The sequence below is a fragment of the Molossus molossus genome, unplaced genomic scaffold (assembly GCF_014108415.1).
Source record: "Molossus molossus isolate mMolMol1 unplaced genomic scaffold, mMolMol1.p scaffold_m16_p_1, whole genome shotgun sequence".
Lineage (NCBI taxonomy): Eukaryota > Metazoa > Chordata > Mammalia > Chiroptera > Molossidae > Molossus > Molossus molossus.
The window spans coordinates 31,055,988-31,070,929 of record NW_023425344.1 but is presented as its reverse complement, the minus strand read 5'-3'; the positions used below and the strand labels follow the sequence as shown (position 1 = coordinate 31,070,929).

Genomic DNA, 14,942 nt, shown 5'->3' with positions numbered 1-14,942 from the left:
ATTAACCCCTTATCTGATGTATCATTGGCAAAGATGCTCTCCCATAGAGTGGGTTGCCTTTCCATTTTGGTGGTTGTTTCTTTTGCTGTGCAGAAGCTTTTGAGTTTGATGTAGTCCCATGTGTTCATTTTCTCCTTTGTTTCTGTTGCCTTAGGTGATGTATCTGAAAATTCTGCTGTGTATGATGTCTGAAATTTTGTTGCCTACATTTTCTTCTAGGATTTTTATGGATTCATGAGTCACATTTAAGTCTTTTATCTATTTTCAGTTTATTCTTATGTAGGGTGTAAGTTGATGGTCTAGTTTCTTTTTTTTTTTTTTTTGCATGTAGCTGTCCAATTTTCCCAACACCATTTATTAAAGAGGCTGTCTTTACTCCACTGTATGCTCTTGCTACCTTTGTCAAATATTAATTGAGCACATTGTCCTGGGTCCATTTCTGGGTTCTCTATTTTGTTCTATTGATCTATCTGCTTGTTTTTGTGCCAGTACCAGGCTGTTTTGATTATAGTGGCTTTGTAGTATAACCTAAAATCTGATAATGTGATCCCTCCAACTTTGTTCTTCTTTTTCAAAATTGCTGTGGCTATTCGGGGTCTTTTTTGGTTCCATATGAACTTTTGAAATATTTGTTCTAGTTCTGTGAAGTATGTCATCGGTATTTTGATGGGGATTGCTTTGAATCTATAGATTGCTTTGGGTAGCATGGAGATTTTAATTATGTTAATTATTCCAATCCATGAAGAAGGTATGTGCTTCCACTTTTTTATATCTTCCTCTATTTCTTTTTTCAATGTCCTGTAGTTTTCTGTGAATAGGTCCTTTATTTCTTTGGTTAAGTATATTCCTCAGTATCTTAATTTTTTTTGCCGCGATGGTAAATGGGATTGTTTTGTCAGTTTCTCTTTCTGTGAGTTCATTATTGGTGTATAAGAATGTTGTCGATTTCTTGATGTTAATTTTATATCCTGCTACTTTGCCAAATTTATTAAGTCTAATACATTTTTGATGGAGTCTTTGAGGTTTTCTATGTATAATATCATGTCGTCTGCAAATAATGACAGTTTCACTTTCTCCTTTTCAATATGGATCCCTTTTATTTTTTCTTCATATCTGATTGCTGTGACTAAGACTTGCAGTACTATGTTAAATAAAAGTGGCAAAAGTGGGCATCCTTGTCTTGTTCCTGTTCTTAAGGTAAATGCTTTTAGTTTTTGCACATTGAGTATGATGTTGGCTTGTAGGTCTTTCATATATGGCCTTTATTATGTCGAGATATGATCCCTCTATTCCCAAATTGCTGAGTGTTTTTATCAGATATTGGTGCTGGATTTTGTTGAATGCTTTTGCAGCGTCTATTGATATGATCATATGATTTTTATCTTTCATTTTGTTTATGTGGTGTATCACATTTGTTCACTTGTGAATATTGTACCAGCCTTGCATCCCTGGGATGAATCCCACTTGGTCGTGGTGAATAATTTTTTTGATGTATTGCTGGACTCGATTTGCTAGTATTTTGTTCAGGATTTTGGCATCTATGTTCATCAGGGATATTGGCCTGTAGTTTTCTTTTTTTGTAGTGTCTTTTTCTGGTTTTGAAATTAGAATTATGCTGGACTCATAAAACGAGTTTGGAAGTCTTCCTTCTTCTTGAATTTTTTGAAATAGTTTGAGGAGAATGGTATCAGTTCTTCTTTGAATGTTTGGTAAAATTCCCCCGTGAAACCATCCAGGCCTGGGCTTTTGTTTGCTGGGAGAGTCTTGATTACATCTTCAATTTCTTTTGTTGTTATACGTCTGTTCACGTTTTCTATCTCTTCCCAGTTCAGTTTTGGGAGACACTGTGTTTCTAGAAATTTGTCCGTTTCGCTTACATTGTCAAATTTGTTGCCATATAGTTGTTCATAATATTTGTTCACAATCCTTTGTATTTCTGTGGTGTCCATTATTATTTCTCCTCTTTCATTTCTGATTTTGTGTATTTGGGTTCTCTCTCTTTGTTTCTTGGTGAGTCTAGCTAAGGGTCTATCAATCTTGTTTATCTTTTTGAAGAACCAGCTCTTTGTTTCATTGATCCTTCAAATTGTTTTTTTGGTCTCCATGTCATTTATTTCTGCTCTGATCTTTACTGTTTCCTTCCTTCTATTTGCTCTGAGGTTTTCTTTTTGTTTGCTTTCTAGTTCTTTAAGTTGTGAGGTTAGATAGTCTATTAGAAATTTTTCTTGTTTCTCGAGGTAGGCCTGTAGTACTATGAACTTCCCTCTCAGAACTGCATTCGCTGCATCCCATAGATTTTGTGTTGTTGTGTGTTCATTTTCAATGGTTTCCAGGAAGTTTTTAATTTCTTCCTCGATCTTCATGGTAACCCATTCATTGTTCAATAACATGCTATTTAGCCTCCATGTTTTCAAATGCTTTGCATGTTCTTGTTGCAATTGATTTCTAGTTTCATGCCATTGTGATCTGAGAAGATACTTGATATGATTTCAATCTTCTTGAACTTGTAGGGACTTAGGTTGTGCCCTAACATGTGGTCTATCTTTGAGAATGTCCCATGTGCACTTGAGAAGAATGTGAATTCTGCAGTTTTGGGGTGTAGTTCTCTGTAGATATCTATGAAACTCATTTGATCTAGTGCTTCATTTAGAGTCTGTGTTTCCTTGTTAATTTTTTGTCTAGATGATCTATCCAGTGATGTGAGCAGGGTGTTGAAGTCCCCTGCTATGATTATATTGCTGTTGATTTCTCCTTTGACATCCTCCAGAAGATTTTTAATATATGTTGGTACTCCTATATTGGGTGCATATATGTTTACCAAGGTTATATCTTCCTATTGGATAGATCCTTTCAATATTATGTAGTGGCCTTCTTTGTCTCTAGTTATGGCGTTCATTTTGAAATCTACTTTATCAGTTATGAGTATTGCTACCCCAGCTTTTTTTTCTTTCTGTTTTTTTTTTCCATCCCTTCACTTTCAACCTATGTGAGTCTTTTGTTGTGTGGTGGGTCTCTTGTAAACAACATATAGATGAGTCGTGTTTTCTTATCCAATCAGCTACTCTGTCTCTTTTTTTTGGAGCATTCAATCCATTTACATTTAAGGTGATAATTAATATGTACTTATTCATTGCCATTTTTGTTTAGTGTGGTTCTATTTTTCTTCCTATTTATTCTACTAATTACAGCAGTCCTTTTAGCATATCCTGCATTGCTGGTTTGGTGCTAGTGTATTCCCTTAGCCTTTTTTTGTCTGGAAAGCTCTTTATTTCACTTTCTATTTTTAATGATAGCCTTGCTGGATAGAGTATTCTTGGATTCAGATCTTTGTTTTTCATGACCTTGACTACTTCATGCCACTCCCTTCTGGCCTGTAGTGTTTCTGTTGAGAAGTCAGCTGATAGCCTTATGGTGGGTTCCTTTGTAGGTAAACTGTTGCTTATCTCTTGCTGCCTTTAGGATTCTCTCTTTGTCTTTAATTTTTGGCATTTTAATTATTATGTGTCTTGGTGTGGGCCTGTTTGGGTTCTTCTTACTTGGGGCTCTCTGTGCTTCTTAAATTTGAATGCCTTCTTCCTTCACCAAGTTAGGGAAGTTTTCTGTCACTATTTCTTCAAATATATTCTCTAACACTAGCCCATTTTCTTCCTCTTCGGGGACTCCTATGATTCAAGTGTTATTACGTTTCCAGTTGTCCCACAGTTCTCTTAAGCTATCTTCCTGTTTTTTAATTGTTTTTTCCTTTTGGTTTTCTGATTGGTTAATTTTTTCTACACTGTCTTCTACTACTTTTTAGAACTTCTAAATGTGTTAAAAATTTTGTTAGCCATAGAGAATAATTCTTGTTTAAATTCTGGATAAAAGTGTTATGTTGCTTTGGGAAGAGATGTTGAATTAGAATTGCTAATGAAATAATTTTTGCACTTTTAAAAAGACTACAAACTATATAGAATTTTTTATGAAGCTCAAAAACATACAAGAGAAAACAACACACTGTTTAGGGAGACACACGTGGAAAACTGTACTTTAAAAGAAAATACGGGGAATGATAGACATAAAACTGAGGATAGCAGTTCTACAGGGGTCCGGGGGGACAGGGACAAAGAAGTGAAATCCGGAAGGGAAGGATACATGGGCAGTTTTGCTAGTATTGGTCATCCTGTAGTGTTTATGTTTTGAACTTATATACTTAAACGTATATGAGTCACTCTTGCTACCCAGGTCTTGTTGTGGTTTCTGAGTTTGGTTGGTAGCAAGAGGTTATATAATGAGTAATTCATCTAAAAATTATCAGAATGTTTAGTTCCTGTGTCTGCATAGCAAGAAATTCTTTTTTCTTATATCACATATAACATAATTTTTTTTAAATGAAAACTTAACCTGGGACAGGAATATTACTTCTATAGAAATATATCTTGTTTTACAAACATGTTTACAGTACCTGCTGGGTGCCAGGCTTTGTTCATCCACTACAAAGGAAGTCAGGCATACGCCTCTCCTCCAGGACTTTGCCAACATAACTACGAAGCAGGCCTCGTGTAATTTTAAATATTCTAGAAGCCACATGAGCAGCAAGTAAACATCAAACCCTAAATTAATTGTAAATGCTATTTTATTTAACTCACTATATTCAAGCTTTCATTTCAACATAAAATCACTGTAAAAAATTTACTGTGATATTTTACATTCTTCGTACTAAGTGTTCAAATCGGGTGCCTGTCAGTGGCTACCATGCTGGACAGCAAAGCACAAGTGCATGAAGAAGGAACTGAGCGGTCGATCTGGAAGTGATACATACGTCACTTACCTTTTTCTCAATGTGGCCGTCTCATCATCAGAAGCTGTATTTGTACTACGTAAACTCTAGATGTCAGTTTCTTGCTCCCCTTGCAGCTCTGTGGAGCATGAAGATAAGCTCTCCATAGCTAGTTAAGAAAACCCTCCCTTGCCCCAGCTGGTTTGGCTCAGCGATTAGAGCGTCAGGCCACGGACCAGAGAGTCCCCGGTTCGGTTCCCGCTAAGGGCATGTACCTCGGTTGTAGTTTGTCCCCGACCCCCGTTGGGTCATGTGAGTGGCAACCAGTTGATGTGTCTCTCTCACATCAATGTTTCTCACCTCCCCACCCCTCCACTGCCCTATCTGAAGATAAATGCAAAAAATGTCCTCAGGTGAGGATAAAATTAATTAATTAATTAAAATTTTCTTAAAAAAAGAAAAGAAAACCCTCCCTCTGTACCTCCTGTCAGCGTACCCTCTTCACCCTCCTAAACGTGCCCAGGGCTTCCTGGCTGACATTTGTTTGTGCCACCTTGCCCCAACCTGTGGACTGCTCCTACACTTCTGTCGGAAGAGACACAACTAAACCACTGTATGAAATAATATCCCATACTTGAAAATTATATCCCATACTTGACACCAGAGAAGTAACAATGTAAACTCACACAGAAAATCTAGATTTCACACTTACCCTATGACAGGTTCGTTGGGAACTGCTGTGTGTTTGGTTTGGCTGATCTTTTTGTTTGTTTGTTTGTTTGTTTGTTTGTTTTTGTTTTTTTTCATCCTCACCTGAGGACATTTTTCCATTTTTTTGTACAGATAGAGTGGGAGGGGGAGAGAGAGAGAGAGAGAGAGAGAGAGAGAGAGAGAGAAACATCGACGTGAAAGGGACACATCGAGCGGCTGCCACCCTCACGACCAACCAGGGCCAGGGACAAACTGCAACCGAGGTACATGCCCTTAGCGAGAACCGAACCCGGGTCTCTCCGGACAGCAGACCGACGCTCTAACCGCTAAGCCAAACCGGCCAGGGCGGTTTGGCTGATCTTTATGCCTCTGTCAGAATGCTTATCTTTTTAAAATGTTGACTGAGCACAGTTCTTATTATGAGTCAGCTGGTAAAATTGAAACTTAGTTTTCAAGTGTCCAGGCCATTTTATTTATTGGTCACTAAAAATCTATAATCAGGTTACAGCGCATTAGGTAAAGCCATCAAATACTTGGAACTATAAGCAGGATAATCTGTGAACTTCCTCATTGTTCATTACTGCTGATTTGGTCTATAATAGTCTGTGATTTGAAGCAAAATGCACCTCCAAAGTAGCTTATGAGATTAAAAAAAATGTTATTCATACACACACACACACACACACACTTATAAAGAATATATATTCTTTATTGTATATATAAATTTGTGATGCTTTTCTAAAACAGTTATTTTGGATTACTAGCTGTAGTTACATGCTTTTCTAATTATATTTTTCTCATTCAAAATATCAACATATGTAGTTTATTTACATATATTTTTGAAGATACTAGGAGCTCAAAGTCATTGTTAGCAATAAATCTACTTACAAAAAATTAATTTTATAAAATGAAATTAGTTCACTGATTTTCTTTTTTACTCTAGATTATTTGACAATCAGCAGTGAAGTGGGTAAAACTTATTTATTAACAGGGGAAATAAAATATATTAACCTCCAAAGGAAAACTGAAGCTGCAATTTCTGTTTCATCTAAAGTTATATTAGTTGTGTTTGATTAGCCCTAAATTTCACTTGGCTTTTAATTTAAAGCCTTTTCATGAGATATTTAAAACTGACCAAATTCTTTAAATGTTGAAAAGGAAGTAAGTCCAGACTTGGGGTGGTGAACACACAATACAACATACAGATGTATTGTAGAATTGTATACCTTAAACGTATATAATTTTATTAACCAGTGTAACCCCAATAAATTCAATTTCTTAAAAAAAGGAAAGGAAGTAAGTCCTGAACTTTACTGGAAATCTCATTTTCAGTTATTTTTCTTTTAGCACTTGATGGAAATGTATTTTGAATATAATTCAACTATCTTGGAAACAAATTGACCTTTTCAATCAATTCCCAGATACCCAACTTTTGCCAGCTAAAACAAGTTCTGCAGATGTTAATGGCTCATGTCAATACTGTGAATGAATAGACAGAAAACACATCACTGAATGTCTCTAGTGAGGACAACGGCCAGTCTCGAAGCTCTCCTTTCCGTTTTTTGTGCTGGCCAGGCGTGGGAGCAGAGGACTCATTGACTGTGTGTAAGCTGCTGTTTAATATGCAGAAATGCCCCATCGGGGTAATGTCTGTGCGGCTTTAACTGCCACGCCTCTGCTGGGACTGGGAACTTAGAAAAGAATACCAGGAGAGGCAGGTCTGAAGTTTCTCTGCTAACAAAGGAGTAGTCTGGAACACTATGGGTTTTGTAGATTAACTACAAAAACTGCTTTTCCCCTTGCTGTAGAGCTGGGAATGCCACTCTCTAGCTACTCCATTGCCATAAATTACAGCAAAACAAATACACACACAAAAAATACAGCATTTACTGATGGTGGCTGCCCAGCAGCAGCTCTAGGTGTTCATTGAAATCACTGACTCTTTCCAAAGAGATTTTTGTAAAATTTCTTTTGAGACAGCTGACTCCTTCCTACCAAAATGTAAGACCTTTTCTTTCCAATGATTGGTTGCATCCAGATTTTCTGGTAAGATTCCCAAAACAACATAATATTTCTAATTTCCAGAAGCTTTGATTAAAGTAAACGAGGTGATATTTTCCAGCACAATGTGCTGGGATGTGGCTTTCCTGTGAATTTAAATAATTTAGAAACCTACCCAGAGAAACCGATGTTTTCTTTCCCCATCTGTGGTTTACGGTTGAGTCAGAGGAGGGAATTTTATGTATTTATAGTAATGTAAGTGTTGTTTTATTTAGGATGGATATGTTTCTAATATCTTTTAACTACAAATCTCAGTCTAACCTGAAATCAGCCTTCTAGTAGACTTCTTCTCTTTCCATGTGTGAAGATACAGGGGAGTACATTGGGAGGTTATGCTCTTATCTCGTCATTTCTCCTTTTTTAAAGAAAGGAATTGGAATACTAACTTTTTAAAATACAAGAAGAGAATTTCATATTTCAGGAGGAAAAATAAAAAGGTAAAAATGCATTTATAGCTATCCATTTAAAATTTTCTGCATTTCTGTCATAAAGCCATAAATTTGTGCATTTTAAAATAAACTTTGAATGCAGACATGCTGGTTTATTTGTAAATTATTTGGAATTTGAAACTTTGTAAATATTCATAGATTAAGGGAGGTTCTTAAATTCCAACCACATAGTAGACTATTTGAATCCACACCTCATGTTATGTTCAAAGAAGCTAGAAGAGTGTTCACATTTACAAGCGTTTACTCACACAAAATAAATTAACATACTTGTCGTATTATTCAGTAATGATGATTGCAGGTGTGTTGAGATCTATCACCTTTGAGCTGATTCATATCCATTGGACAGATTTGGTATGCATGTAGCTTCAGCTTTCTTCAGACCAATAGAGATTAGACTGCATCTTCATAGACTAGCGGGGCCATACTTGAAAGTTTGGGTTTAAAATGTCCTTCCGTTTTCATCATACGCTAGGAAATCCGAAAGAGCTTCTTTGTATGTAATACCACGATAGATCACAGTCACCTTCAGAGAGAACATTACCATCACCCAGAGCGTCACAAATATGTATTTACATAATCCACATCTCACAAAGGCCAAATGTGAAAACACAATAGCAAGCCTTGAAGCCTGTCTTGTCAATTCATGGATACTTAGTACTTTAAAAAACAAATAAATAAAAATAAAGTCAGCACCACTTTCAAGAATAAACTTCAGTTCACGTGAAGATGCTAAGTTCTTTTAAAGTTTGCGTCCACAAAGAAATGCTGAGGCTCCTTGTTTCGGACAAGTGTTCCCATTTTTCTGTAAATATATGTGGCAAAGCAAGCAACAGCTTCAGATTTGACTTCAATGTCTATGCTTTTGTTATTGTTATTAATGTGTGTTACAACGCTAATACAATTTGGACTTATTTTTCATATGCTGTTGCTACTTTGTTTTCTCTTTCATTTCCTGAAGTAAACATTTGTTTTTATCTATGCTCAATTGTCCCTTTCCACTGTAAAAAGGAAAAAGATCAGTGTGGGTACAGAAACTGTTCATAGGGGGCCAGCCTTGGTACATATTGATAAATGGGGAATTTGTAGCAGTTCATGCTTCTATAATGAGATTAAATGAAACGTGAAGTGTAGCCAAGTCCCTGCAACTCCAATTCAAAAATTGACTTGCGGGGCATGTCAAGTCTGCTTCCCTCTAACAGGTGTTTTGTTGTTGTTATGTTTTGGTTTTGTGTTTGTGTAATCTCATTGCTGGGCCAGACTTTTTACTCTTCCAGATCAACATGATTTTAATTACACTTTAAATAATGTAGGAATTATTGATTTACTACTATCACTCTGAGTTACCATTTATCTTAAACATATTGGATCAAGTTTCTACACATTGCGCCTTAATTTTGTATCCAATGTTGAGGTTTTCTATTTTTAAGAGAATAGGAAAATATGTAAGAACATTTTTAAATATTTGTTAAATATTTGTTTTTTATGAAGTATAAATTTGTTATAAAATATTTTAATATATAAATTTAGATTTTATAGTCTGATGGCTGTAATTATTAAGAACTATTTAGAAAGTTCATATACTTTGACTCACTAATTCTTCTTCTAAGAATTCATTCTATAATAAAGGGGGGCACGCCCTGGCCAGTTTGGCTCAGTGGTTAGAGCATCGGCCTGCGGTCCAGAGAGACCCGGGTTCAGTTCCTGCTAAGGGCATGTACCTCGGTTGCGGTGTGTCCCCGGCCCTGGTTGGGTTGTGCAGGTGGCAACCGCTCAATGTGTCCCTTTTACATCGATGTTTCTCTTTCTCTCTCTCTTCCTCTCTCTCCCTCTCACTCTATCTGAATAAAAAAACAGAAAAAAATATATATATCCTCAGGTGAGGATAAAAGGGGGGTGCACAGGAAATTTTTGGAGGTGGTGTTATGTCTCTTGATTATGGTGATGGTTTCATGTGTATACACATATGTTCAAACTCACCAAATTGTGTACATCAGATGTGTGAGGCTTTTTGTATATCAATTATATTTCAAAAAGCTGCCTTTACCAAAAATAAAGTTATTCTAAAGAAAGGGTAAAGTGTGGGACTTCAGTGTAAGAATATTCAGTTCAGAATTACATATAATAGCAAAAACTAGAAGCAAGCTAAATATCCAGAAATAGTTGTAGCCACCCTGTAGAGGTTATATATCCATTAATATCATTTTAAAGGCTATGTAACAACTTAAGAAAATGTATATCACATGATGTTAAGAGGGAGAGGAGCAGGACATGACACTGTCTACATGCAGTATGTTTCCTGTAAGGTAAATTTATGAATGTATATAAATGAACTATATAAATGCAATTGATGCAGAAGAAAATAAATGATGATGATATTACAGGAAATTATTTCCTCTTCTAAATAAATGTGTTATTTTGTTATAAAAATACCAGCAATCTTTAAATAACTATCAGGAGATATTTTAAAAGGGAAATAAAGTTCTAAAATTTTAATGGCATAAAATATATTCCCTGCAGTGCCTTTTAGAAAACAAGATTATATTTTATTTTTCTTAATCTATGATTGCCTATTGGTATAGTTTTTTTTTAATTCAACAAGTGGAACCAATTTTGACTTAAATAACAAATCCCTTGTGAAAGCATTCCTTTAAATTAAGAAACACCGTTTTCAAGAGCCTCATGAAAACATTATGCCTTACTCAGTGGCTGAGTATACAGAAGGTGCTGCACAATGTACTTATTTTTGTGTGTCCTAATTTTCGGGGTTTTGTTTTCTTTCTAGATCTGGTTTGCCTTTGTTAATGGCTTTTCTGGACAGATCCTCTTTGAGAGATGGTGTATAGGTCTTTATAATGTGGTAAGTTTGGGACATTTGGTTTTTCCTGTTTCATTGACTACTTTGAGATAAATGTTCACCCTGCCTTTGGCGGCTTGGCATAATGACCAGTCTGTGCACTTCAGATGTTTACAGCGATGCCTCCCTTAACCCTCGGAATATTTGAGAGATCCTGCAGGAAAGAGAATATGTTGAAGTACCCTGAGTTATACAAAACGTCTCAGAGCGCCCTGGATTTCAACACCAAGGTAGGCTCTGAGCCCTGGCACACGCTCGGGGACTTGCTGTACTGCTCTAATTACCTGGGGCACCTGGTCTTCCAAAGCTGGGGAGACGTCTCCAGGGTGTCAACCGTGGCGAGTCAGACTTGCCAAAGGTTCTGATACGGACTGAGAAGGTTTATGTTTGTTTTGTTATAAGACTAAAATGTAAGCACGGTTTGCTGGGACTTGCCAGGCAGCAGGAAACTGGGTCCAGCAGACGGACAGGAGCGCCCCCTCGGCCCTCCGACTCCTGGTCCCCGCCGTGTTGCGGGAAGGGCTCAGCCTTCACAGGGTCGGTCCCCCACGACTGATGAGCACTGGCTGTATACGTGTGAAGCGTGAGGGGTGACAGAGCATTCTCTACGAATTTTCTGTTTTGTAAATTAACGTTGTCTTCATTAAAAGGTTAGATTGTTTGTATCGAGCGTTAAAAAGTATAGTCTCTGGAAAATAACTCAGTCATAATACTCAGTATTTCCAAGCCATAAAATTTAAAATATCCAGCATTTTATCTAAAATCATATTCTGAGCTTATATGCTGCATAACGTGGCATGGACTCTTGTCATCACCTGTGATCCACAGATTTATTCATCCCACCCACAAAAATAGCTCTTTTTCTGCATAGTTTACCTCCTTGCAAGTGTATGTTCTAAAGTGTTTCCAGTGGTATTTTCTAGTCATTCTAGTTTCAGTTTAGTGTGATTAAAAAAAAAATTTTTTTTTAATTTTCTAACAGTCAAGATAGATGCCATTTTATAACTATAATAAAAGTAACAGAATTTTTCCCGTTTAATATAGTACATGTTTATTAGCATGTTACTAACAATTAGAAGTAACCTAGATTCAGTGTTTTGAATTCAGGACAGTTAGTATAAGATATTTTAAATATGTACTAATTTCTTAAAGCTCTCGAGTGACATTTATTCTCAGTATACCGAGAGAATCAAATACAACAGGTGTTTCGGTGCCTCTAACTCACACCATAAATGTCGGTGTTGAGTTTATGGCCAGGATGTTGTTCATCTTCTGAGACTAAGCCTTCAGGAGTGCGCTGTGCACGCACGTCCAGATGTGCTCATCCAGGTGTGCACATACATGCAACTTGGCGGCATTATTTTAAATAACTGAATTTGGTTTTTGTTTTTTTTTAAACTGAAGGGTTCTTGGTCTTATACCATTGCTTCTGAAATGCATTTTTTAAAATATGTTTTTATTGATTTTTAGAGAGAAGGGGAGGGAGAAGGAGAGAGAGATAGAAACATCAATGAGAGAGACACATCAATCAGTTGCCTCCTGCATACCACCCACTGGGGATCCAGCCCACAACCTGGGCATGTACCCTGATCTCAGTCCATGGGACAGTGCTCAACCACTGAGCCACACCGGCTGGGCAGAAAAATACTTTCTAGTAGTCTCTTAAAACTATTACTACTTGTGATATGAAATGTCTATGCTTTTATTTTTAAATGTCTTGTTTTTGGATTTTTAAAAACATTTTTATGATAACCCTGTTTGTATTCATTTCCACCACCTTGCTATAATGTTTTCATTACTATGGTGGTAGCCACAGTGGTCTGTGAGCGTGTTTCCCTGCAAAGGGGATCTGAGAGCTAAGACTGTTCAGACACGCTGGCGTACTAACAACAGTTCTCAGCGACCCAGACTGTTGCATCAACCTCAGCCATAGGTCCCCAGACCGCCATGGCTCAGGCATCATGTCACTCTCTTGAGAATTAACTTCTCCGCCACAAACTTGGCCATGATACTCTCGTTTATAAACGTAGAGTCTCACAGGATTGCCCAAAGCCATTCCTGGAACGTCACAACCTCGCATGCCCTCTGCACGTCGCAGCTTGGACCCGGCTTTGTGGCCAGGGAAAAGGTGTAGCAGGTAGTATAGTTTTAATATGGATGCATCCTTCCTTGCAAACTTTACTATTTTTTGGTTGTTTACAAAGTATTTCATTATTTGCAGAGCCCTTGCATTTCAAAAAGTCATCAGATTGACCCAAATAGATTATATAGGGACAGGCCAAAGTAGGTTTACAGTTGTGAGTACGCAAAAGAGTTTATTCCTGTGTTATTTATTTTATTATTTGTCTTCTTCCATAAGAACAACTGTAAACCTACGTTTACCCACCCCTGTACTTCTATATCCATTTGAGTATTTATGCATACGTGAGTGACCCACCATTTTTTATAGGGTTTATAGATTTTTCTAATGATTTCAGGGAAAATTCTTTGATTAAATCCCATATAAGTGTTTTAAAATTCAGGGGCAAATGGCTACAAAATGCATAGTTGTGTACACAGCAGTTGCTGTGGGTCTCCAGTGTCGGAGCATTGTTGCCCTGAATGATGCTGATTGCGTTTGTTATGGTAAAAAGGGTCGGAGGTTCTGAGGTCAGGACAGGGGTTAAAGGATTAGCATGTGACAATAAGTAGCGGTCAGGAAAATGGAAAAGTAGAACTAATTTTTCTTGCACCCACCTGTGCTTTCTGTCAAATAAAAACTTGTGGTAATGACATAGTGAGGAGGAGAGACAAAGGTTAATGAGTAACACAAGTTCAAATGTGTAATGTATTGGAGCGTAAATTGGATCATACAATCCAGTGTGGCTGCGTGAACTAACAAAGGGGAATGAAACCACGGTGGAAAATTTTGGGAGGCAGGCAACTTAATTTCTGTTGTTTGAACAGCTTAAAACTATTAATACATGACAATTTTATTTAGCATAAGTTTTGTTTGCAAGAATCACTTTTAAATGACACACTGCAGTTGTTCAAAGGGCCATAAGAATTCTAAACAGTGTTTCTATAACTCAGTCTTTTATATCCATGTTACAAAGAACACACCAGTGATGTTTGCTCTCTTGTTCTTAAAATGCAATTGATGCGCAAAGTAATAACTAATTAAATGATATTATAATTGTATAAAGTTTGATGTTGACTGGCATTAAAAACTGTGAAAGCCTTTTAGAAATTCAGTTATGTTAACAGTGCTTTACTCTAAGGAATTATACAATTTAAATGTAATTACCTGCTAGTTTTAGTGTATAATATATGTGTATATGTACCTAAATACCTACATGTGGAAAGAGAGAGAATATGAATGCATTCTATTCCTACCATTGAAAAGTTTACACTTTTATTGCACATGGGAAAGAGAAAGTAAGGACTTCACCAAATCACAGTCTTTTCAAAAGTCTCCTCTTCCGGAATTATGAAAATAGTCCCTCTTAAAAGGATTTCAGGATCTGAATTATTTTTAATTATATTTTCTTTTGCAGGCAGAAGTTTAAACTTTTAATACTTGGTTAGAAGAGGTAGAAAAAAATTTCAGTGAAGCTGAAAAAACATTTTTAGAAACATAAAAATAAATAAATGACCCATGAAGGTCTAAGAGGCAGAAAGTGTCTGTCAGTTCTATTAATTCGCAGAGGTGGCCCAACAGGGCCACGTTTTGTGCATCTAGCTCACAGATAAAAAGAAAGGTCAGGGTTCACAGAGCTAGTTTATCGCGAACGGTTCTCATGGATTTTTGTTTTCCCTCAGGTTTTCTGGGTTCATTGTTTAAATGGCCTCTTCCACTCAGTTATTCTGTTTTGGTTTCCACTAAAAGCCCTTCAGTATGGTAAGTAGAAAGGATATGAATGCTAAGAGATGACTTTTTTTCTTTTTCAGAAAAACAATTCATTGTCAATCTGTGTTCAAAATTATAGCAGTGTTTCGTTATATGGTATCCCTTAACCTCGGGACATGCATCTAAAAGTTGTACACACTTTAAAGATTTTTATTCTTCCTTTGGGGGCACCGTGATTTAATATATGCAAAGCCTTTCTTCTCTACTTCTCATGTTTTCCCA

At 36.7% G+C, this 14,942-nt stretch overlaps 1 protein-coding gene across 3 annotated transcripts in view; it reads left to right on the top strand.

Annotated features, from left to right (window-relative positions):
• Positions 1-14,942, top strand: part of ATP8A1 (ATPase phospholipid transporting 8A1) — a 210,606-nt gene that overhangs the window by 156,667 nt on the left and 38,997 nt on the right. For all 3 annotated transcript variants that reach the window (XM_036257326.1, XM_036257318.1, XM_036257333.1), the window contains 3 exons: positions 10,760-10,834; positions 10,939-11,061; positions 14,633-14,711. In XM_036257326.1, the coding sequence (XP_036113219.1) occupies positions 10,760-10,834; positions 10,939-11,061; positions 14,633-14,711 (277 nt within the window). The remainder of the gene's footprint in view (positions 1-10,759; positions 10,835-10,938; positions 11,062-14,632; positions 14,712-14,942) is intronic.